The sequence below is a fragment of the Hyperoodon ampullatus genome, assembly GCF_949752795.1.
Source record: "Hyperoodon ampullatus genome assembly, chromosome: 7".
Classification (NCBI taxonomy): domain Eukaryota; kingdom Metazoa; phylum Chordata; class Mammalia; order Artiodactyla; family Ziphiidae; genus Hyperoodon; species Hyperoodon ampullatus.
Window position 1 is genome coordinate 41,630,727 of NC_136920.1, and position 24,786 is coordinate 41,655,512.

The 24,786-nt window shown below is 41.3% G+C and overlaps 1 protein-coding gene across 3 annotated transcripts in view; it reads right to left on the reverse strand.

Moving 5' to 3' along the window:
* FAT3 (FAT atypical cadherin 3) overlaps positions 1-24,786 on the reverse strand; it is a gene marked incomplete at both ends in the record, with an annotated part of 565,070 nt that overhangs the window by 127,799 nt on the left and 412,485 nt on the right. For 2 of the 3 annotated variants that reach the window (XM_079707441.1, XM_079707439.1), the window contains 3 exons: positions 4,598-4,737; positions 13,578-13,788; positions 16,108-16,422. In XM_079707441.1, coding sequence (XP_079563567.1) covers positions 4,598-4,737; positions 13,578-13,788; positions 16,108-16,422 — 666 coding nt within the window. Of the gene's footprint in view, positions 1-4,597; positions 4,738-13,099; positions 13,169-13,577; positions 13,789-16,107; positions 16,423-24,786 lie in introns of all 3 variants that reach the window. The other variant, XM_079707440.1, reaches the window with a different exon arrangement.

Consider the following 24,786-nt stretch of genomic DNA (forward strand, 5'->3'; position numbering starts at 1 on the left):
GGTCACTTATCCGTTCTTCTGCCTCAGTTATTCTGCTATTGATTTCTTCTAGTGTATTTTTCATTTCAATTTTGTGTTGTTAATCTCTGCTTGTTCTTTAATTCTTCTAGATCTTTGTTTAACATTTCTTGCATCTTCTCTACCTTTGCCTCCATTCTTTTTCCGAGATCCTGAATCATCTTCATTATCATTATTCTGAGTTCTTTTTCTGGAAGGTTTCCTATATCCACTTCATTTACTTTCTTTTCTGGGGTCTTATCTTGTTCCTTCATCTGGTACATAGCCCTCTGCCTTTTCATCTTGTCTATTTTTCTGTGAATGTGGTTTTTGTTCCACAGGCTGCAGGATTATAGTTCTTCTTGATTCTGCTGTCTGCTCTCTGGTGGATGAGGCTAAGAGGCTTGTGCAAGTTTCCTGATGGGCAGGACTGGTGGTGGGTAGAGCTGGCTGTTGCTTTGGTAGGCAGAGCTCAGGAAAACTTCAATCCACTTGTCTGCTGGTGGGTGGGGCTGGGTTCCCTCCCTGTTGGTTGTTTGGCCTTAGGCGACCCAGCACTGGAGCCTACCCAGGCTCTTTGGTTGGGCTAATGGCAGACTCTGGGATGGCTCACGCCAAGGAGTACTTCCCAGAACTTCTGCTGCCAGTGTCCTTGTCCTCATTGTGAGACACAGCCACCCCCTGCCTCTGCAGAAGACCCTCCAACACTAGCAGGTAGGTCTGGTTCAGTATCCTATGGGGTCACTGCTCCTTCCCCTGGGTCTTGATGTGCACACTACTTTGTGTGTGCCCTCCAAGAGTGGAGTCTCTGTTTCCACCTGTCCTGTCAAAGTCTTGCGATAGAATCCTACTAGCCTTCAATGTCTGATTCTCTAGGAATTCCTCCTCCCGTTGCCAGACCCCCAGATTGGGAAGCCTGACATGGGGCTCAGAACCTTCACTCCAGTGGGTGGACTTCTGTGGTATAAGTGTTCTCCAGTTGGTGAGTCACCCACCCAGCAGTTATGGGATTTGATTTTATTGTTTTTGTGCCCCTCCTACTGTCTCACTGTGGCTTCTCCTGTGTCTTTGGATGTGGGGTATCTTTTTTGGTGAGTTCCAGTATCTTCCTGTCAATTATTGTTCAGCAATTAGTTGTGATTCTGGTGTTCTTGCAAGAGGGAGTGAGAGCACATCCTTCTACTGTGCTATTTTAAACCAATCTCCCTTGCTATTATTCTGTATATGTAAACTCATGTAATCCTCACAGCACCTCTAATGATGTAGGTACTGGCACCCCCATTTCATAGATGAAGGGACTAGGGTGCAGAGAAATTAAGTGACCTGCACCAGCTGGAGGTGACAGTTAGTAAATAGCAGAGTTGGGATTAGGACATGGATTTATTCCCTACAAAGCCCAGTTTGTCAAACACTATGCTATTTATATAAAGCACAATAATATCCTACATAAAATCAACAACGCTTTTATACTGAGGCCCTTGTCCAGGAGCTTTTTGTAAAGAGGATGCTTTGTTCTTGTTTAGTACGTCTGCATCCTTATAACTTGAAGTCCACCAAACCCTTTTACATTCTGTACTCATGCTTGAATCTCAGAGAGGAAAAGGATGTTTATTCATCACCAGATATTGTAGCTCTGAGGCACAAGAATTCTGGGAGAACAGGCCAAAACTGAAGATGAAGGAATGGTTTTCTTGTAGACACAGAGGTCCCTGAGGCTGTGATTTATTTGACATTTGTGAAGTGAAATTCAACAGGTTGTTTATGGCTGATTTGAAGCCCATGTCATACCATAATTTATGGTTCCAAATGAACAAAGTAGAGAAAAGTTCCCCAAAGAAAACTGAACAGGTGTTTTGGGGGCTACAGGACATTTCAGTTATATGGTGAAGAATCTCCACTTGATGGTAAATCATTAAGTTGCCTCAGGTCATGGGTTGGAGTGTGCTTTAGTGGTTTCTAAAAGAAGCCTAGAATGCCTTTCCTTTCCCCAAATATCCTTTTTGTAAAAATGTCCTTGACACTGAGGGCTTTGACTAATTCAGAAATTGCTCCTGTCAGCACTGCCAGAGGAGCCATGGCAAATGTTAGCAGAAGCCTGGACTGGCAGAGGCTGGTGGGTCTTCAGGCTCAAATACAGCCAGATAGACAGAATATTGGTTTTCTGATGGTAATAATGATGGTACACAAATTTATGCTTTGGAAACTGTTAGTTCTTACTTCTTGAGAAGGTCATAGCCCTGGAGACACAGGGTAACTTGGAAGCTTTTGACAAGAAAATCTCTTGATATCCTAATTTATTAACCTATTGAGCTTGGGCTTGCCAAAGGGAACCTCCAAGTTCACCCCAATTCTCTAATTCCTGAATGGCTCTAGAGACAAGTCTAACTTTACACTAGTCTGAAGTAAGATCAGCAAAAGCAGGATGTGAACAACGTGTACATTCAAAGTCTTGTAATACATGCTTCCATATTAATTTTTTTAAAGTGGGTGCACATCAGTTATCTAGGTCTAAAACTCTGAACCACTGTGACTTCAGGCATGTAGTACAGTTCCCTGCATATGGTATGAACTCAAGAAATGTTTGTAGAAAAGATGCTGTTGAATGATTTATCATCTGGTCCTAATGAAATTCTGAAATAAAAGTTTCATAGATAATTTTTTGGTTAACATTTATCAGTTGTGTGCTTTGGAGATCCAGCATACCTGCCATTCAGACCCTATTGAAAATGTAATATCTACTATCCATTAATTCATTCTAAAATATTTAATATGTATCTATAACATTCTGGGCACAATGAATCACCATTTAATTCCACTGTTATGGAATGCTGGAGAAAAGTCAGTAATGAATAGGGTTCCATGCATTTATTTGTATTTTATTCAGATACATCTTATGTTTCTAGGTGGTGCTAAAAAGTTGAAGTTGGATATGTTAAGACATGTTTAATTTAAAAAGTCTAATTTAAATTCCCATTTAAAGTGAATTAGCACTAAAGACTTAGCAATGCTACAAGTGGGTTGTTTTGTATTAGTCTTTAGATTGTGTGATTCATGCAGGATCTCAATCCTGGGGTCCTTTCCAGGTATCTCTATCTTTTGAAGATACTCTGAAGCAGTCTGGATTTAGGTAGGGTGACCATACAATTTACTGTCTCAACTGGGGCAACTTTGAGTGTGATAATTACACCAGTATAAATGGGATTCTCTCAGGCAAATAGGGTCGCATATTCATCCTAGGAAAGGACATGGGTTGAAAGATCAGGAGTTGATACTCACGGGCTGCCTTATCAAGTACATGTCACGTCCCCTTTCTGGGTTTCAGTTTATTTGAATGAAAAGTAAAAGGGTTGTACTAAAACCAGCGCTACTGTTTCCTTCAAACTCTGCCACTTTATGCTTACAAACAGCCTCAAAGAAAAGAGTCTCATCATGTTTTTGAAACAGCTTCAAACTGACAGACAGCTGGATAGACAAATACATAAAACCCTCCTCCTCTCCCCTTTTAAAAACCACACTGTTACAAAGGCTTACACCATATTTGAAATAAATCAACACTTGTTTACTTTAGGGTTGGTAAACATTTCATCTTCAATACCTGAAGCATTGTGTTGAGAAGGATTCTGAGGCCACATCTGTGCTCAGCAGGAAAAAAACCAAAACAAACAAACAAAGACCCTTGATCGATTAGTGATGGTTTCTGGGGTCATGGGAACAGAAGAGAGAGGTAGGGAGGGTGGGAGGGGTTAGGGGCTATGTGTGTGTGCCAGTCCTCTGCCATAACTGGCTTAAGGTCTCTGGTGCTAAAATACAAAACAAACAAACAAAAATCTCATATGTAGGGTAAATCTGCTCCATATTGATATCTAAAACTGTATTAGTCTCACCCAGAGATTTTTTCTCCTCTTCTTTGTTCTCAGCGCCCTTCCATGAACACTCAAGTAGAAGAGTAGAAGTGATGGTCCTCAACCCTGGCTGCATGTTAGAATCACATAGGACCTCTGGGGATGGAGCTAAAGCTTTATTGGTTTTAACACCCTCCACAACCAGGGGATTTTACTGTGCAGCCAGGATGAAGAACCACTGGCATAGGGTCTGGAACGGGAGACGGAAGTCAGGACACCCAGCTCTCTTGTTCTTTGTTAAGGCTGTGTGACCTTGGATATACTACTTAGATTATCTTAGCTTGTAAAATGAATTTGGACTCAGGCATTCTCTAGCTTTAACTTTCTGTGATTAAAGCATGAGGAGGTGAAGAATATCATGGTGTGTTAACTCAGACACTACAGATGTCCTTCTCTTTGTAAATTCAAGGAAAGCTGACTTTGTTGTCAAAGAGATAAATGTTACAGGAAATGATTGGGAAACAAATACACATCACTCTTCCATGCATGAACAATCATAATTTCTTGAAAGAGGCAGCTAAGTTATGTAATATTGTTGATAGAATCCTTTGTCTAAACTGTTCTTGCAAATGCTTTTTTTTAAATGCTAAAAATCCATGGACATAATTTACTACTTTCAACACATATTTTAATTGCTTGTACCTCTGACTTTAGCAGACTTCTCAGCATTCCCACTATTTAGTAATCTGACATCTTACCTGAGTGACAGCAACATTTGTCCCATCGGTGACTTCCACACTCATATTATAGATGGACCTCTGTTCTGCATCCAAAGGTTTTGCAATGACAATGGTCCCAACGCCCTTTTCTGCGTCAAAAGAGCTGTCAAAATTGCCCCCTGACGAGTTCACAAAAACAACATGAAATTAGCATATCTGAAAAGTTATTACACATATTGAAGCATACAGCTTTAAAGGGAGATCTTACATAGAAACGTTTTTTGACAGGCATCCCTATTGCTCAATTTTGTACATCTTAAATGGGACCCTTTGTTTTATAACTTAATTCATATTTCAAAGTACAGCCTCTACAATGCATAACAAATGTCACAAAAAAGAATGTATTGCAAAAATCCCCTCAGCACTAATGTTATAGCAGTGAAGCATAAACTGACTCCATAAAATATTTAGAAAGCTAAAGTCCCTTCAACCCCTTGTGACTTCTGGGCTAGGAATTTGTAGATCCTTTGCTTTTCCAAAGTATTGATAGATAAATTCTAGGTAAACAAACAGTCTAATTATTATTAACAAAAATTAGTAGACACTCTGAAATCCATTCCAGGATTGATGGTAAACATATGGTTGGTAGAGTTCAGATTCCCTCAATTAGATGTCAGAAATAAAGTTATAAATACTAGAAAATAAGAAAAAGCAATAAAATTGAATTTCTTATTAAAAGTTCTCTCTCTGTAAGTTGGGATATTTATAGAAATATATTTTTGCCATCTTGACAGTGTGAATTATCTTTCTCGCCCCAAAATAGAAAGTTTATGGGAGATTTACAAAATGAAATCTGGAAAGGAGATGAAAACATCAGCTATGGAACATCAACTGATAAAATAATCCATAGAAAAGTTTAGAAAACTTTACTTTTCTCCCCCTGGACTAGGTGTAACCCATAATCTGTAACTAATGTGCCTAAGACAGCATAGACTTTGTGGAAATTACTGTAGGTGTTTCCATCTATGTGAACCAAAGTGTAGTTTATGATCTTTTTCAAAATGAAAGATTTTTTTTTTTAAGGGGAGGGAAGATATTGGTATAAGTTCTGGAACGATTTTAATTAAGTATCAGTATATGTTCACAAGCTCTATTCACTTTAGCCTGAAATTTCATCATGTCCACAAATTTTGTTCTTGGACAGTAATTTTATTTAACTACAGCACATAGGGCAATGCATTACTGAATTTCATATTTTAGAAAAGAAATCTTGGCTTCTCTTTTTTGCATTTAATTTTGATGATCAGTCAACAATATTATATACAGTTTCTATGATATTAGAATTAGAAATGGGCAGATGAGTTAAAGGAAAAGAGAATTTTACCTGAATTGCTAGAATCTGATGTATAATTACACGAAATAAATAATATGGTGTACTTAAAAAAAACCTAGTCATACATATGACCAGGTTTTTCAGATACTTATTGCGTGTAGCTGTCATATACACTTGAGATTATTTAATTGCTAGAGAGAACATAATTGCCCTTGACATTTAATTAAAGTTATGGAGATATCTGTGTACCAGAGAATTGCTTGGAGATGATATATTTTTCAAAAATTTCATCTCAAAAAGAGACTCATCTTTCACTTAATATCTTTAATTGATTTACTGAGAAATACTAAATGTTAACTCCAAAAAATGTCTTTTGAAGAACAGGATAAAGAGAAAGGGGAGGAAATCTAGGCTGAAAGGGAAGTAAGACTTAGGTCACCGTGCTTATTTCAAAGGGAATGTTTCATCTCGATAACCACATGAAATGAAATGTGACTGATTCAAGTGTCTTGAATAACCGTCCTAATGAGCAAAGAAAAATCATTTGCTATCAAGTGGTATATTATGAAAAAAAAAACACTCTGCCATGGAAACTTTCAAAGAAAAGACATAAAATTGCCTCAGACTGTGTAGAAGGAAAGATGGGAAAGCAACTTCTCAAGCCATTTCTAGTGGGTATTAAATCATATTTTAAATCACATTTAAAATCATCTTTAGAATGTCTTCCTAACCAAGATTTTTACTTTCTTAAATTTGAGTACTATGATTTTTTTCAGGGGGTGGAGGAGGGTCAATTATTTTGGAAGGTGAAAATTTGTAGGTCAAAGTAAAATAGAAACTACACAAACTATAAGCCTTTGATTTGCTCCAGTTTTAAGACAAATAAAAATGAAATTTAGAGATTTCCAGCAAAGATTTCTTTCCAAGCAGAGATTTCCAGTTTCAGTTACTGTTTCAGTGGGGCAATTCTATTTCCTCTCCCTCACTGCCCTAGAGTCACATTTTCCTCGGGGCCTTCCCTATACAGAAATACATCATCATTTCATGTGCTTAGTGGCATAAAATTTACATATTTTACATATGGCATATAGATTGTGCACCTTCTTATTAGTCATTTTTTGTATCAAAAAACATTTTTGGCTACTTTTATGGTGGTGTTTTTTTATTTTTATTTTATTTTCGAGCATAGTTGATTAACAATGTTGTGTTAGTTTCAGGTGTACAGCAAAGTGATTCAGTATACATATACATGTACCTATTCTTTTTCAAATTCTTTTCCCATTTAGGTTATTGGAGAATACTGGGCAGAGCACAGGGAACTCTCCTCAATATGGTAGTGATTTTTTACAGTTTTCTCTCCTCCTGCATATGTGTGTGTGTGTGTGTGTGTGTGTGTGTGTATCTCCCCCATTCACCTTTATTGTTTCAAATACTCTAGAACAGAAAAGTTGAAAGGGGCAGGGGAGATAGACAAAGAGAAAGCAGATCAAGGTGAGCTTGACAAAGAAGGCCTGTGAGTGTCTTTCCATCCATCAATAAGGCTAGCAGCCTCTGATACTCACTTCTAGGGCTTTAGCTCCTAGTTAAACCAAGATTTTATGTAAAACCAGGTTCCCCAAATCTTCCCTGAGTTTTAAAATGAATTTCTGACAAGGGATACAGAATCTAGACCAGCAGTTCACCATCAACCCTCCCGCAATTTCATAATCTACTACTTAAGCCTCCCATTTCATGAATGACTCCGTCTCTCTCCCCCAGGCCTCATTTTTCAGGCTCCCTTTTAGCCTGAAAGGTGATTTCATTTTGTAGGAACCCATGTCCAATTCATCTGGGGTGAGACTATTAAATGGAAGGAGTCTGCTTTCACTAGCAGCATTCTGTTTAAAGAAGATGTGCTTCCTCAGAGCCAGTAACAACATGCAAAGCCAGAGTGTGCTGGGGCAGCAGCGCTGGGCTAAACAAAGGGTGGGGAGGAGGGAGGACACTGCGGAGCTGGTCTGATTTCAACAAAGTGGGGAATTAAGAGAAGTCACAGCCTGAGCGTTGCTGCAGGGGTGTGAGGCAGAGATGGTTAAAAGCGAGGTTGTGAACAGCCCACATAACAGAGAATTCATGTCAGGGACATTTCTCTTTGACCATTTTCGGTCAACACGGGTGTTAAGGAGTAAACAAAGAGCACGAGAGGCGTGTTGGATTTCTATTGGATTCTAAAGTTAAACATTGCAAGTCAGAGTGTCCCAAAAAGCTTTAAAAATGGGACAGGAATGAAAATACTTTGAGCCAGCAGCTACTGCTGGAATGTACTGGGCAGCAGGGTGTTGGGCCATGATTTAGTTAAGTTTTTCTTTAAAGAATCACCATCTCTCCATAATGAGATCCAATGCTGACTATCTCACAACTTTCCTTTTGAGGGAAGCTTCCGGGCCCCTCCCCTAGCTATGATTCCAATCCACTCTACGTGCGATGGTAAAAATACCAACCAAAATCTAGTAGTCATCAAGGGAGACGAGCTATGGGAGAAGCTTCCAAAACACTGAGCCGCTGAATCTCAATGAATTAAGGGAGTTGTTCGCAAGCTTTTCATTCAAGTTCAGCATGTACACCTAACTTAAGGAAAAATGTTAAACACCATTTCTATGGTTTGATCATGAATGATTTTATGCCTTGGAATGAAGCAAGCACAGTACGGGGCTAAAACGGATATTTACATGGAAGGCAGGAGATGCAGGCTGGAGGTGGGAAACAGTGGTAGGAAGGAAAATCCTGTCTAGAATCTGGTTTGAAATTCATTTTCTTACAAACGATAATATCCGAAGCTGTTTTAGGCTTTTTATTATTTTCCTAAAGTCTCTTCAGGTGTGTTCCTATGGACCACATTGTTGCTCTGAAGAAAAGAGGGGCATGTTTGGGATCCAATTAGAAGAAATGATGTCAACTGATGACTCTGAGCAAGCGTCATCCTGATGGAGGAAGAGCTGTATTAAAAATGGGACACAGACATGGCTTCTCTTGGGAGGGGTGGGGGGGAGTTTTGTGATAAAGAAATCTGGCCACGAGGTTAGAGAAGACCCAGAGAGATTAAGTGCTAGTCAGGGTGCCATCAAAGACTTTACCTTGCCTATTTGATGGAACCCTATTAAGGGATGGCTCCATTAGGGACAAGGTTCTCTAAGGACAGGTATAAGCTTATGAGACAGAAGCAGTCAAGAACCCAAATTCTGCAGGAACCTATGACAAACTAAGGGCTCAGGTAGTACTTCTGTACCTGCAACACAGAAATGTATTTCTGCTAGAGCTGGACCCATGTGTTCCCTTGTACCATCAGAGGATTATTTTCAAAGAACAGCCTTTCTCTTCTCTACATATTGGGTGAGGCAAATAAACAGAGATATTTTAAGTGCTTACTGTCTACAAGGAAAACAGTTTTTCTAGTCTAAGTCAGGGGAAAAGCTAGAAAAGTGGGTGGTAGCATGCCCCATCAAACTGGAGGTAAAGAGGAATTGTTTGAAGTGTGTAATAACGGTGATCTTTACAATACAAATATTTGCCCATGGGATAAGGATACAGGGACCAGATTGCATGCACATTAGAGAGTATGTAAATCAAGATGCTGCTGAGTTGAAATCATAGTCTCCTGAGAAGTGTGAAGATATGTGATAAAGCCACAAAGGATTGTGGGTTAGTTTTGTTTCCTTCATTTTCTTTCCCCTTTAACACAGGGAAGGAACATGCTGTGCGATGGGCTGTTTAACCACAGAACAGCTGAACTTTATAATGTTTCCTTTTAATTATAGCTTTCTTAACTCAGTTACAAGTGGGCTTCTGTTTCTAGAAGCTGAGGAGAGTCCAGCTCCGTAACATTGTAAGCAGTGGTCTCTTTGGAGGCACAAGAAAGTATCTGGCAGGTCCTTGTTGGCGGGGTTTGCACTTGGGAACGAAATATTGCTCTCGACATGGTTTTTGTGAATTCATATCATGGTGGGAGGAAAAGAAATGCAGTTAAACAAGATTCGGGCAGATTTCAAAATATGGAAATGAGGAGAAAATACTCTCGGGGAAAAGGCATGCTGGAACACTATTTCTGCTGATTTAATGAGGATTCATTAGTTATAGCATTTGTAAGCTATAACTGTTAGGCCGGGAGGTGGTATTGTCTGTAACCATAAGTGTCCATAGCAGTACACTGCTATGTTTCTTAAGTACTGAGAAGCACTTTCCCTCTCTCTCCTGTATGTTAGCCTGGCCAGGGAATATGTTTAGGTAAGGAGGAAGGGAAGAAACAGAGGAGAGTTTCAGTGGCCAAGGATAAACAAGCAAGAAAGCTTGAAAGTAAGAATGAAACATCTGAATATGATAAAGGAAACAATAGGTTTTTAAGAAGGGGAAAGGTGTTGTCAGCAGGTTGAAAAAAATATGACTCTCTTAGATCAGAAAAGATTTTCAGGAGGGGGATTTGGTGGAAGGAGGACCATATCCATTCTGAGTGCAGCCAGCACTCTGCGGAAAAGTTTGTAATTTTGCCGTGAAATAAAGAGTTGACATTTTAGTATGTTGGCTGGATGCAGGGACGGAAATAAAATCATGTTCTGTTTGAGCATCTGGCCCAGTAAGTTCAATTTTCAGGAGATGCTTGACTAGATGTTACGAGATATACAGTGAAATCTGTGATGGAAGTATCTAGACTAGAGGAACAACCTAGTAGGTCTTCATTAAGAGAAGTACTTGTGTACTAAAACTGAGAGGATTCTATAAAAAGAGTATAGATTTAGGAATAAAGATGGAGAAACATGAAAATGGATGCCATGTTTTTGATCATGATTCCTGGATATGGATTTGAAGAAGCCTAAAGGGACTCGTTCCAGTGAGGACTCTCATCTGTCAACTGCCCGTCTCTTCTTGGACCAGTCCTCATTTGGTCAAAGGTGCTGTGTTGGGCTTCCCTGGTGGCGCAGTGGTTGAGAGTCCGCCTGCCGAAGCAGGAGACACGGGTTCGTGCCCCAGTCCAGGAAGATTCCACATGCTGCGGAGCGGCTGGTCCCGTGAGCCATGGCTGCTGAGCCTGCGCGTTCGGAGCCTGTGCTCTGCAACGGGAGAGGCCACAACAGTGCGAGGCCAGCGTACCACAAAAAAAAAAAAAAAAAAAAAAAAGGTGCTGTGTTGCTCAGGCTGGGAATACAGTGGAAGGTCACACTGACTCTGGATGGGTCTCAGGAGGTATCAGTAGTGTTAAGACATGGGCTACCTGGGGCATCTCCATCGGTCACCATTGTTTATTCCACTTACCGTGGATGGACATCAAAAGAAGCATTGGCAGGAGGAAGGAATCAGGAGGCAAAGACCTTGACCTTAAGGGTTAACATTGAAACTAGGATAAACACAAATGAAAATGTACACTAGTACTAATAATGCTGGCATGGAATTCATGCAAGTAAGGTTACATGTAGCACCACTAGGCATGCTTACCTATACACACCATACACACCCATGCAGGGATGCTGAAGAATTGCAAAAGTGACTGGATAACTGGGGTCAGGTGGTTGGTTAGACTGAGCATCACTGAAAGCTGTGCTTGCAAGATTTCTGACAAGAAGTGCAAGCAAGGGCATCCTGGGGTGGGTGGGATGTGCTGCATGTCAGGAGGTTGCATGCATGCATCACACAAGGGAGAGAAGTGGTGCTGTCAGGATGTAGAGGTGCTTGCAAACTGGAGCGTCAGGGGAGGAGGGAGATGAACTGGTGGCTGATGGCAGAGGGCAACTCCTCTCACATCTCGGGACAGCAAGGCAGGAGCCCTGCAGCCTGTTGGCTTTCCACTGTACTCTTCCTCGAGTTATTTAAAAGAAGTCATGATTGCACCGGGGACACATTGAGACTGAGATGTATCTTCTGTTACTGACTGAGGGTGGTTCTGAAGGGATCACCAAAGGTGACAGCACAGACAACCAGGCGATGCATAGGTGTGACCCTCTGTTTCACCAAGAAAGAAGACACTGCACTGGATAATAACTTAATGACCTGAAAATGACTGAGAAGATACAGAAGCGGAGACATCTTTCATGGAACAGAAGAGGTTCCATTTCAAATGTGTTAAGTGGAAATGAAGACGGAGTTGAAAACTTGGGAATGAGGATGGTCATCTACAGGGATGGTGTGATTAATGCCCATTAAGTAAAACACAGACGTTCTACTGGCATTCCATAAAATGAAATAGGTAGAAAACAAGCCCTTTCTTTTGGGGAGTTCAGAGGGCCCTCTACTGAAGTTTGATTGGGGGCCATGGGGCATTCTTTTTCTGTGCTTCATTGAAACAGATGTGGAATGTTCTAAATGCTTTCCCCAGACTCAGCCATTCCTGGGAAGAGAGGCAGGTCCCTACCCATCCTATCCAAGCAGTGACATGTGGAAGGAAATGATTCCCCCAGACCAGCTCTCTAGATTCACTGCCTTCCACAGAGAACCATGGGAAGTCAGCTCCAGCTCGACGCAGTGTCAGATCCAGGGCTGGCACACACTCTCTCCCCTCATTTTGTTTCCTGGCCCTCAGCACTTATTTCCTCTCCACTGCCTCTCGCTGCCTGGTTGTGGAGGGCAGTGGTGCTGTTTTGCCCTCTCTTTTTGTAGCCTTGCGTGCTTGCTTGCTTTCTTTCAAGGAATTTAAAGGTTGGCTTCCAAGGTCTATCCTGCCTGCATCCATCTGCTTTCTGTATTCAGCTCTCACGGGAAGCTCTCCCTGGCTATATATCTAGGCTGCATTTCCTGCCCTTCCTATTGTGGACAGCAGCCAGGGACTCTCCTGGTGGGGCTTTCTGGTTTACGAATGGCACTCCTGCTGCAAAACCGAGGGGTTGGGATCTATTTGAATTTACTTTTCAGTTGGAAAAGGCCCAGTTAAACCAACCTACAAAAAGATCAAAACAAAACAACAAAAAGCCCACATACCTCAAAAGCAAAGAAAAAAAATTTTTTTAAAGAAATCAAAACAACCCCCCATCCCTGCCCCAAATCCAAACCCGTCAAACCTCAAACAAAGGAGTCACTGGATACGAGTAATGCAATAGCTGTTAGAGGCATGTATGAAATTTGTGGGCTGCACTTCAGCCTGTCACAGGCAGTTATGAAAGATGTAATTTAATTTGCTTAAAAAAAAAAACCCGTAAAAGGCAGATTGGATAGCTGTATTTTAGCAAATGTGTTTGCACTAAGGGTACCTTCTGTTGAACAGTTCTGCCCACAAGCTGTCTGTAGAATATAGAACATCTCTCGAGCATGCTTGCCACCTTGAAGCAGGGCAGTCGGGAGCAGAAAAAAAAAAAAAGAACAGAATGCAGAAAAAGGTGAAGAAAAAGAGAGAAATGAAGGACAGCAAGTCCAGTACCATCAATACATTTAGAAATGAGATTAGCCAAGTGTGACAATAGAATTTAAATGACACACAGAAAGACATTAAGATTGCAGTAAATAACGTACTATGGAATATCCAGCCAGAGAGCACTTTCTGTTCAGCTTAGCTACAGAGTCAGAATGAAAGCACAGGTCGATTATTCATTTTACTGGCTCTTTTGCATTCCAGCACTATATATCTTTTAATCTTAGCGCTAATCGTTGTGTTTTTTGTTTGTTTTGTTAGTTGCTCTGAACAGTCAATGATTACATTGCCCAGTACTGCTCTGGAGGACTCGAACTTACCAACGATGTCAAACCACAGAGGGGTGTTAGCTGGCTGCACAGTCACCACCCCTACAATCTCGGTCACTCTATCACTTTCCATGACTGTAAAGTTATAAAATGGCTCATCGAAGGTCAACGGTACAGGTGAAGGAGGTGGTTTCTTAATCCATTCAATGTGGAGGCGGGCCGTGGAGGACTTCTGAGGGCGCCCATTGTCCACTGCCTTTATCTACTCACACACGGAGAGAACAGAAAGCTGTCTTAGAGCCCGGATCCTGGTGGAAGTCTCAATCTGTCACTCATATGTTGTTGGGCTGAGAGTCCATCCTCATCACAGGGTCAGCAAGGGGAAGAAGACAGTGGAGATCTGGAGAGAATGGGCTCAGGAATTGGGGAAAACAACTTGGTCACATGGGGGGCCCACACCACATTTGCCAGAAGGTGATTTGAATCACTGCCAACTTTGCAGATGTGGAAAACTTGAAAAATAAATGGTGCACTTACAAATTTTAGTGTTTTATGGACACAAATGATAGTTACTTGAGTAACAAGAGCTAATTTGATTCCTTATACCTCTGGTGGTAGTGTTGGAAAGGGAACAAAGTGCATCACATAGACACAAGAATTGTCACATAGGATTCCAGGAGGATAATGGGAGGGGTTCTGGGAAAGGCATCAGCCTTGCAAAATTCATCTCAGAGGCCCTTCAGTTATTCTAACTCTGAAGGGGTGAAAGAGACCTCTCTTGGTGGAAACATGGGCTCTTCGAGCCAGTGGGGAAAGGAAGAGGGTGTTAATGACTCTTCTTTATGGTCTGATATAAGGACTGAGAAAAGCATGCTTCCTTGACCAGATATGCAGGGTTAACAGCTGTGGTGTCCTGGATTTAAATGTGTGTGTTGGGGGGGGGGAATGCAGTTAAGTCCAACAAGCAGACATCAATGACAGAAATTTAAAAATCTAAATAAAAAACGGATCTAAAAATATTACATCAATAAAAACATTTTTAGGTGCATAGCTAATAGTTATAGCCTTTAAAACAGTGACAACTCATAGCTCCCTAATGCTATGTTCATGGATGATCACTCTGCCCCAGAAAATTCCTGTGAGATGAAGGACGTTTGAAGGTAGATGTCTTAAGTAGGGTTTCCTAGGAGCAGAGTCTGAGATAGGGATTTGTGTACAAATGGTTTCAGGAGGAAGTGTTCCCAGGAGAAAGGGAGTGAAGAAAGCAGGATGGACGGGGAAGATGCTAAGCAAGGGTGTGGTCTCAGTTGAAGTCTAACCTCAGTCTGATCCCAAAGGGAGCTCTGAATAATTGTATCAAAGTGTTGGATCCACCTGGAGGCAAGAAGGTTGGACCTTTTTATCTGGTGTCAGTTAGTAGTTATTGGCTGTGGGCTGTTGGGCTGGGGTAGGAGTGTGGAACCTCTTGGGCCAAAAAGTTCAGCCAAAGATGACCCTCTGGAGAAGGGGGCAGCTGTGAGCCCTTAGCAGCCAACACTCACAACAGTTGGCGGATGTCTGCACCAGCCTGATAAAGGGGATCTGGACAGGGTACCAACAATATCCACTGCAATCCACCCAGTCCTCAAAGATTCCCATTGGCAAGTCTCACACAACTGTAACAGCACATATTACATGAGAGCTGCTAATGGTAGAAACAGGGCTGTTTATTATTATTATTATTATTATTTTATTTTCTCTGCCCACTCTTCTGGATACATTACTGAGCAGGGAAAGGAATCCAAGTCCAGACCATAGGAGTACAAAGATAAATAAATGCACTCTGACTATCCTTTAAAATAATAAAGGATTGACCATACACAGTGGAGAAGGCTGAAGACTAAGAGAAGGATGGCAGATGGTGCTAACTCTTGACAGTTGTTGAGACCCTGGGAAGTGCCCATCACCTGTGAGGCTGAGCAGTCCCCCTTTGGGAATAGGCATTACAAGTCTAAAGTGGTTAGGGGTGGGGAGTTCAGGCTGGCACCTTAGGTATGGGAGTTTAAGCCTCTATTTGAGATGGTGCTCATGTTTGTTTTTATTTTTAATTTTCTAACAATGAAAAATTAAGTCATTTTTTACTTAAGTTTTTTCACTTTTTACAGAATGAGCCTAGCTATGATTTGTGTCTCACAATTTATACAGCTAAATTCATGTTCTAACCCATTGTCAACAATTACAAGAGTTGTTTTCTTTGGGATGTTTTCAGGACATAATGAGCGGTGACAAGGTTATGTCACTCTGCTATCCCCCTCCCCTCAGTTTACATCTATGCTCAGTACCTTGAATTGATCTAGGGCAACAGGAAGTGTAATTGAGTAAATGATGGAGCAGGCTGTGTACTGGGAATGGGGAGTTTGGCTGATAGGACACAACCAAAGGAAATGGTCTCATTAAGAATATCACTGAAAAAGAAAGTAGCCTTCCACGGTTGTGTGGCTGCACTTTTTACCCCAGAGATTTTTTGCTTAAAAAATATACATGACTAAGAAAATAACTTCCTCCCCCACATTAATGTTATCGAGGTTCAGAAAAATCTTACCGTTAGAATGTCATAATTCCCTGCTGTAAATTGCTTTCTGGAAGAAACCATGCCAGTTTTAGGGTCAATGAAGAACTTTCCATCATCATTCCCATCCACGATACTGTAGGAAATTTCTGCGTTGGGGCCCTCATCTCTATCAAATGCAAAAGCCCTATAAATGGGTTCTCCCCTCTTCTTCCGGTCACGTTCTGGCAGCTTGATCTGGTAGACCTTCTCTGGGAACTGGGGCTTGTTGTCATTTTCATCCAAAACCTGAACCACCACCCAAATGGTTGACTGTTTTGGAGAGAAACCACCATCTGTCACAGTCACCTGAGTTTTGAAAGAGAAAGCATTTTACAATTAGAAAAGAGAAAAACATTTTTTGCCACTCTTTCCCCTGCCACCCCATGAAAGGTCTATTCTGTGCCTTAGGGTATCTCAACTTCTCTTATTCCTGTAGTTCATGTCAAATGCATAACTCTTCATAGTTCATCCATAAAAGCAGGGGAGGCCCTAAATCCAGTAATGGAAATCATTGCTGAAAGGGTAGGAAGGAGGCAAGGCTCTTATTGTGGTGTGGAGTGGAGAGGGAGAAGAAATAGGATTGACTTTACGAAATGTGTCAGGTTATATAGCTGTAGTAGACTTAAAATATGCTCCCCTCAACAGACACAAAAAACAATATAACCTTTATTATATGTTAACCCATGGGTATTTCATCTAATTCTTGGGAACTGCTATCGGCATCCGAATTCCTTCAGTATTCATGTTCCTTTCTTTCTTTTCCATCTTCCTGTAAAATTTGTGATTTTTACATTGTCACCGAACAAAAGGAAAACTCTGATGTATACTTCACAATTTTGATGGCTGGTTGTAAGCACCTTTGACAGTTAAAATATGTTTTTAACAGTCACAAAATAATTTTTTCCTATTTGGGAAGTGGAGGGGGATGGCCAACCCCTTTTCACATCTGAGATGCTACTCTTATGCGTGTCTGTGAAAACTGAGAGAAGAGAGAAAAGAATAATATGTAGATAAGGAATTTGCATGGCAGATGTAAAATGTCTTTGAGTCTTAGTGTGAATAATCTTCTTCTTGGTCATAGTGATGATAATTATTATCATATTAATACTTAATATGCAGATGGTGCCATATAAGCACTCTTCCATATATTATCTCATTCACTTTCCAAAAACACTCTCCTCAGTAAGTGGAGCAGTTTTGTTTACTCGCATTTTGCAGGTGAGAAAACAGAGGCTTGAGGTCTCATTGTTATTAAGCCTAAAATAAGGTATTGAACTTTTGGCAATTCTTGATATTGTGTTTAACCACAAAACCTAGAGGAATCTCTACTCAATCTTTAAATCATTACCTTGAATAAGACAGCTTATTACCTCAAAATACGTATTTGGAGGCTGGAAGAAACATAAAGATGCACTCAACATCAATAGGAGAAAAACTACAGTAAATTACAGCCCCTGGTCATCCAGTTTTCCACCTAATGAAGCAACCTGACAGGAAAAATGAGGGAAAAAAAGGCCCAAAATGTGGAAAAACAAATTTATGGCTTTTTACAAAATGGAACTGCAATCTAGTTAGGTTTCTCTTACAAGCGGCTTAGGAGGATGGATCTAATAGACTTCCAATAAATTTTCTTAGGCGTTCTTGCTTTCTTTGAAAAATCCATCACCCTGATACCAAAACCAGACAAAGATACCAAAACCAGACAAAGATACTACAAAAAATAAAATTACAGAGCGATCTCACTGATGAATATAGATGCAAAAATGCTCAACAAAATACTAGCAAACAGAATCCAACAACACATTAAAGGATCATACACCATGATCAAGTGGCATTTATCCCAGGGATGCAAGGATTCTTCAATATACACAAATCAATCAATGTGATACACCATATTAACAAATTGAAGAATAAAAACCATATGATCTTCTCAGTAGATGCAGAAAAAGCTTTTGACAAAATTCAACACTGATTTATGATAAAAACTCTCCAGAAAGTGGGCATAGAGGGAACCTACCTCAACATAATAAAGGCCATATACAACAAACCCACAGCAAACATCATTCTCAATGGTGAAAAACTGAAAGCGTTTCCTCTAAGATCAGGAACAAGACAAGGATGTCCACTCTCACCACTATTATTCAACATAGTTTTGGAAGTCCTAGCCATGGCAATCAGAGAAGAAAAAGAAATAAAAGGAACACAAATTGGAAAAGAAGAAGTAAAACTGTCACTGTTTGCAGATGACATGATAGTATACACAGAGAATACTAAAGATGCCGCCAGAAAACTACTAGAGCTAATCAATGAATTTGGTAAAGCCGCAGGATACAAAATTAATGCACAGAAATCTCTTGCATTCCTATACACGAATGATGAAAGATCAGAAAAAGAAATTAAGGAAACAATCCCATTCACCACTGCAACAAAAATAATTAAATACTTAGGAATAAACCTACCTAAGGAGGCAAAAGACCTGTACTCAGAAAACTGTAAGACACTGATGAAAGAAATCAAAGATGACACAAACAGATGGAGAGATAAACCATGTTCTTGGATTGGAAGAATCAATATTGTGAAAATGACTATACCACCCAAAGCAATCTACAGATTCAGTGCAATCCTTATCAAATTACCAATGGCAATTTTTACAGAACTAGAACAAAAAGTCTTAAAATTTGTATGGAGACACAAAAGACCCTGAATAGCCAAAGCAATCTTGAGGGAAAAAAAACAGAGCTGGAGGAATCAGACTCCCTGACTTTAGACTATACTACAAAGCTACAGTAATCAAGACAATATGATACTGGCACAGAAAACAGAAATATAGATCAATGGGTCAGGAGAGAAAGCCCAGAGATAAACCCACACACCTATGGTCAGCTAATCTATGATAAAGGAGGCAAGGATACACAGTGGAGAGAAGACAGTCTCTTCAATAAGTAGTGCTGGGAAAACTGGACAGCTACATGTTAAAGAATGAAATTAGAACACTCCCTAACACTGTATACAAAAATAAACTCAAAATGGATTAAAGACCTAAATGTAAGACTGGACACTATAGAACTCTTAGAGGAAAACATAGGAAGAACACTCTTTGACATAAATCACAGCAAGACCTTTTTTGACCCACCTCCTATAGTAATGGAAATAAAAACAAAAATAAACAAATGGGACCTAATGAAACTTAAAAGCTTTTGCACAGCAAAGGAAACTATAAATGAGATGTAAAGACAACCCTCAGAATGGGAGAAAATATTTGCAAACAAATCAACGGACAAAGGATTAATCTCCAAAATATATAAACAGCTCATGCAGCTCAATATTAAAAAACAAACAACCCAATCAAAAAATGGGCAGAAGACCTAAATAGACATTTCTCCAAAGAAGACATACAGATGGCCAAGAAGCACATGAAAAGCTGCTCAGCATCACTAATTATTAGAAAAATGCAAATCAAAACTACCATGAGGTATCACCTCACATGGGTTAGAATGGGCATCATAAGAAAATCTGCAAACAACAAATGCTGGAGAGGGTGTGGAGAAAAGGGAACCCTCTTGCACTGTTGGTGGGAATGTAAATTGATGCAGCCACTATGGAGAACAGTATGGAGGTTCCTTAAAAAACTAAAAGTAGAATTACCATATGAATCAGCAATCCCATTACTGGGCATATACCATGAGAAAACCATAGTTCAAGAAGACACATGCGGGCTTCCCTGGTGGCACAGTGGTTGAGAGTCCGCCTGCCGATGCAGGGGACACGGGTTCATGCCCCAGTCCGGGAAGATCCCACATGCCATGGAGCGGCTGGGCCCATGAGCCATGGCCACTGAGCCTGTGCGTCCGGAGCCTGTGCTCCACAATGGGAGAGGCCACAACAGTGAGAGGCCCGTGTACAGCAAAAAAAAAAAAAAAATAGACACATGCACCCCAGTGTTCATTTCAGCACTATTTACAATAGCAAGGTCATGGAAGCAACCTAAGTGTCCATCGACAGACAAATGGATAAAGAAGATATGGTACATAAATAGAATGGGACATTACTCAACCATAAAAAGGAATGAAATTGGGTCATTTGTAGAGACATGGATGGACCCAGACTGTCACACAGAGTGAAGTAAATCAGAAAGAGAAAAACAAATATCGTCTATTAACGCATATGTGTGGATTCTAGAAAAATGGTGCAGATGAACGGTTTGCAGGGCAGAATATAGAGACAGATGTAGAGAACAAATGCGTGGACACCAAGGGGGGAAAGTGTGTGTGTGTGGCGGGATGAATTGGGAGATTGGGATTGACATATATACACTAATATGTATGAAATAGATAACTAATAAGAACCTTCTGTGTAAAAAAAAGAAAAATCTATCCAGTTTCCTTCCAAGGTTATTTTCCCAATTGGTTTGTTATGTTTTACAAAAGAAACACGTCAGGCCATTAGGTGCCAAGGCTGGATTTTGACTCTTGAGCTTATTCCTGGACATGGTAAGTTCTGGAGAGGCATGTTTTACTGCTGCTGCTGAACTAAAATGTTATACTCCCAGGTGAGCTGTGTTGACAAAAACATGTTGATTTCTTGGCTGCTCAACTTCTCTGCCTCTCTTTACTGCTTGAACGGCCCCTTTTCCAAATCCAGACAACTCTCACTGTCTCTACTGTGCACAAAATCACCTCCTCATTGCTTGTCAACAAACTCCCTGCAGTGGGCTCCGAGGTGGAGCTCTGGGGCTGCCTCAGGGCCAGGTGGCTGCCAAGGGACAGAGAGGCCCTCCTGGCTGCAGTTCACTGCTCACTTGAGGATCCTGCTGCTATAAAGATGCTTCCTTTCAGAGTTGACCTGGATTTAAAAACCCACATCCTCGAGGTATCTGCTTATAGGCAGGAAAGGGTGGCAGCTGCACAGGCTCATGAAGCAGCCTCCACGCACGCGATGGGAAGCAGGCACACCTACATCACCGCCTCACCCTGGGTACCAGCTCTCATGCTCCCTCAGGCCATGTGGGCATCCTTCAGGTGCTCCAACACAGTGTCTTCCATCTCAGGTAATTTGCACATGCCGTCCTCTCCCCCTCCCTTCACTGGATCTTGCCTACTCATCCTTTGGATCTAGCTGAAATGCCATTTCCTCAGAGACGCCTCCTTGACCTCACAGACCAAGTGCCGGCCTCGCACTCTCTCCGCCTCCTGAATTATGTACTCTTAATTCACCCTATAATTTTCTTTTGCAACACTTACGGTTGTGGAAATTAATTAAATACATGGTTCTCCACCAAGCTGATAGGATGCATAAGGGCAAAAACAGATTTTGCGTTTTTGTTCACTGCTCTCACCTTTGTGTCAAGCTATGCTCCATGTTTACTTATTTAATAAATTAGACTCTGACTCAGGTCCTATTTGGACAAGATCTTTAGCCAAAGCTGTCTCACCTTGTAAAGCCTTCGTAGATCATTCAAGGCCCTTTATGAAGTCACCCCAAGCTGCCTCTCCACCCATAACGCCTCCATTTCCTTACCCAAGGCTTTAACCACCACCTGTTTGCTGATCATTCCCCGATATGCACTCTTGTGTCTAAACCACGTTCCCTACCTCCAAGCCAATGCGTTCAACTATTTCCTAGGAATCTTCTCTCTGGACCCTCACATGCACCCCAACCCCCCAAAAGTCACAGACAAATCATTATCCTCAAAGCTCCTCCTTCTTCCATTTGTGTTGTCTCAGTGATGACCACCCCCCACCCCCACATTCACTCACACACTGGTCTGCACCAGAATCCTGGGCATCCATCTAGTGTCCCTGTTCTAACTATCCACATCCAAGCAAATGTGGAGGCTAGCAGGCATCTCTCATGTGCACCCCTCACACCAATCTCTTCTGCCATATTGCCCTGGGACAGGCCTCATTTGCATCTTGCTTGGACTCCCACAGAGGCCTCCTGGTCTCCCTGCCTCTAGCCTTCACCTTTGTTGTAAGGCGTTATTTCTTCCTCAAAAATCTGATCATGTCACTGACCTGCATAACATTTTTTCAGGGGCTCCTTGAGGCTGAGGATCTGGCCTGCCTTGATTATCAACACGTGCTACCTGCCCCTTTCCACTCTCCATGCTCAGCTACATGGTGAGCCTGGGGGGTCCTGAGTATGCCATGTTCTTACACCTTCATTCCTCTGCATAGCTGTTTGTCTCCATAGAAGCCCTTCTTTTGGGAATACGCCTGACTCATTCCAGAAGCTTCAATTCAAACACTCCTTCTGCAAAGCCATTCCTGCCTCCTGCAGACCGCCATAGACACCCTCACCTTGTTCCCACTCCACTATGTGTATAGTTCCAGGACGCTAATTATCATCTTACAACTTTATGTGTCTGTTTGCTTGTTGGTCTGCGCTCAATCCTTCCAGACCATGAGCAACTTGAGGTCAGGGACCATCTCATTCCTTGTTCTGTTCTGACACCTGGGACAGTTCTAAGTGCCAAATACATGTTGTTGAGTGAAATTGAGAATTAATCTACCCCAAACTTTTCCCTATGATAATAAATGGAGAGAACATTCAGACAGTGAAGGGTCTCTGCTTCTTTAACTGTAGGAAATGAAGAGACTGATAACGTAAGATCTCCCAAGTGCTTTATGATTCTCTGAATGGGGGTCAGGTAGAGGTAGACACAATTTTAACTGTGCACTCTGGGGTTCATACCCATCTTGTGTCACTGAGAACACTGCCGATCCCATGATTACTCATAATGATTTCTAGCTACTTCCAAAACTGTGCTTGCCACTGTGGACAATTGTCTACAGTTTACTCAACTGATCTATTTGTGTGTTGGCTCCTTCAGGACACTGTGAGCCACTCGAAGGTAGGAAGCTTGTTTTCTTCATCTCTTTCCTGGAAACTAGTGTACTCTTTTTTTTTGCAGTACACGGGCCTCTCACCGTTGTGGCCTCTCCCATTGCAGAGCACAGGCTCCGGACGTGCAGGCTCAGCAGCCATGGCTCACGGGCCTAGCCGCTCCACGGCATGTGGGATCTTTCCCGGACTGGGGCACGAACCCGTGTCCCCCGCACCTGCAGGCGGACTCCCAATCACTGCGCCACCAGGGAAGCCCTAGTGTACTCTTGATAAACGTTTGCTGAACTGAACTAACTCAAAGTCTTAACGTCCGTTATCACTCCTCTAGACCCACTCATGTCTCCAGCCATGTTGGTACCTGGAATATTAATTGTTGACAATTCCATCAGCTCCTCAGACTTCACACTTCATGCTGTGCTAGACCTCAGCCCATCACGTGGAATTATCCTATATGGAAGGAGGAATAGCACTGGAGACCTAAGCCAAACTGAGATGAATCCCTATTATATCTCCTCCTCTGCATCATTTTTCATTAATGATGCAAGTAATTAGCCATTGTTTAGAAACTATCCATGTGTCCTCTCACTCTGACACCCTAACCTAGATTTTCTGCTCTCATCATTGATCAATAGTCAGTGGTTTGGCAATTAATCAAAGTTCTGAAAGATTAATTTCTTTAGTTATTTACAGCTAACAAAAGGAACCAGAAATAACACAGTACCCCTGAAAGGACAGTACAGCCCATTTCAATTTTCTATGATACCCTTGTGGTCTGTGAATACCAGGCAGAGCCAGAAGGCAATCAGCATGGCCCAATGCATTATGATGACAAAATTACAATGAGGAACCTGTTGTTAAGTCTATCCATGGAAGATGCAAGAGCTTTATAGGACCAAAAATGTGTGAATGTTGAGAATTCTGGAGTTATGGCAGCTGGTGGAAGGCCATGTTTCTCAATCATTGACACTGCCTGATGTATTTCTTTTAGTTTTACCTCTCCATGTAGTAGAATATAAGTACATAAGCTGCTTGAGAGCCGAGACCTTGTGTTTTGTCCACTGCCTTGTCCCCAGTGATTACAAGAGTGTCTGAGAATATATTCAATATTTCTAAGATGAAGAGTTCAATTCTGTCATTCTCTTCAACTCTTAATTTACCAAAAATGGCTGTTTCCAGGCCACTAACCACTGGACTGCCAGGGAATTCCCCTATATTTAAAATTGTAAACCTCTCTTCAGGAATTACATATCTCCCCCCTGCTCCACTTTATATTTGCCTTTGACACTTTATATCATCTGATATATTATATACATTTCACATATAAGCTTGTTTATTGCATGTCTCCCTCTTTAAGAATATGAGCTCCGTATATGCATGGATTTTCATCTCTTTTGTTCACAGATATTTCCTGAGCATCTACAACAGTGGATGTAATAAGCATTCAATAAATATTTGTTAAATGAATTAATAAAATATTCATCCAGTGACTTCTAGGTAGAAAACTCTTTTCTAGGCAAATTGGGACATCAACCAACCAACCAACCAACCAACCAGCGAGCATGGGTTCCTATCAAATTCACCCCTCCCCCATGCCCCAATCCTCTGCAATGTTCCCGACCTGCAGTCATCTGGCCTTAATTTAGATATTTTCAATAAGAAGAACGAATCCCTTATGAAGCAGCCCACTTGTTGTTTGATAGGTTCAATCTTCCCAAAGTTCTTCTTCTTATTGAACCTGTTTCTATCTACCTCTTCTTAGCCTAGACTGACTGTAGCTTCCTATAGACTACTTTTACTCTTTGTAACTCTACAGAAAAACTCAAA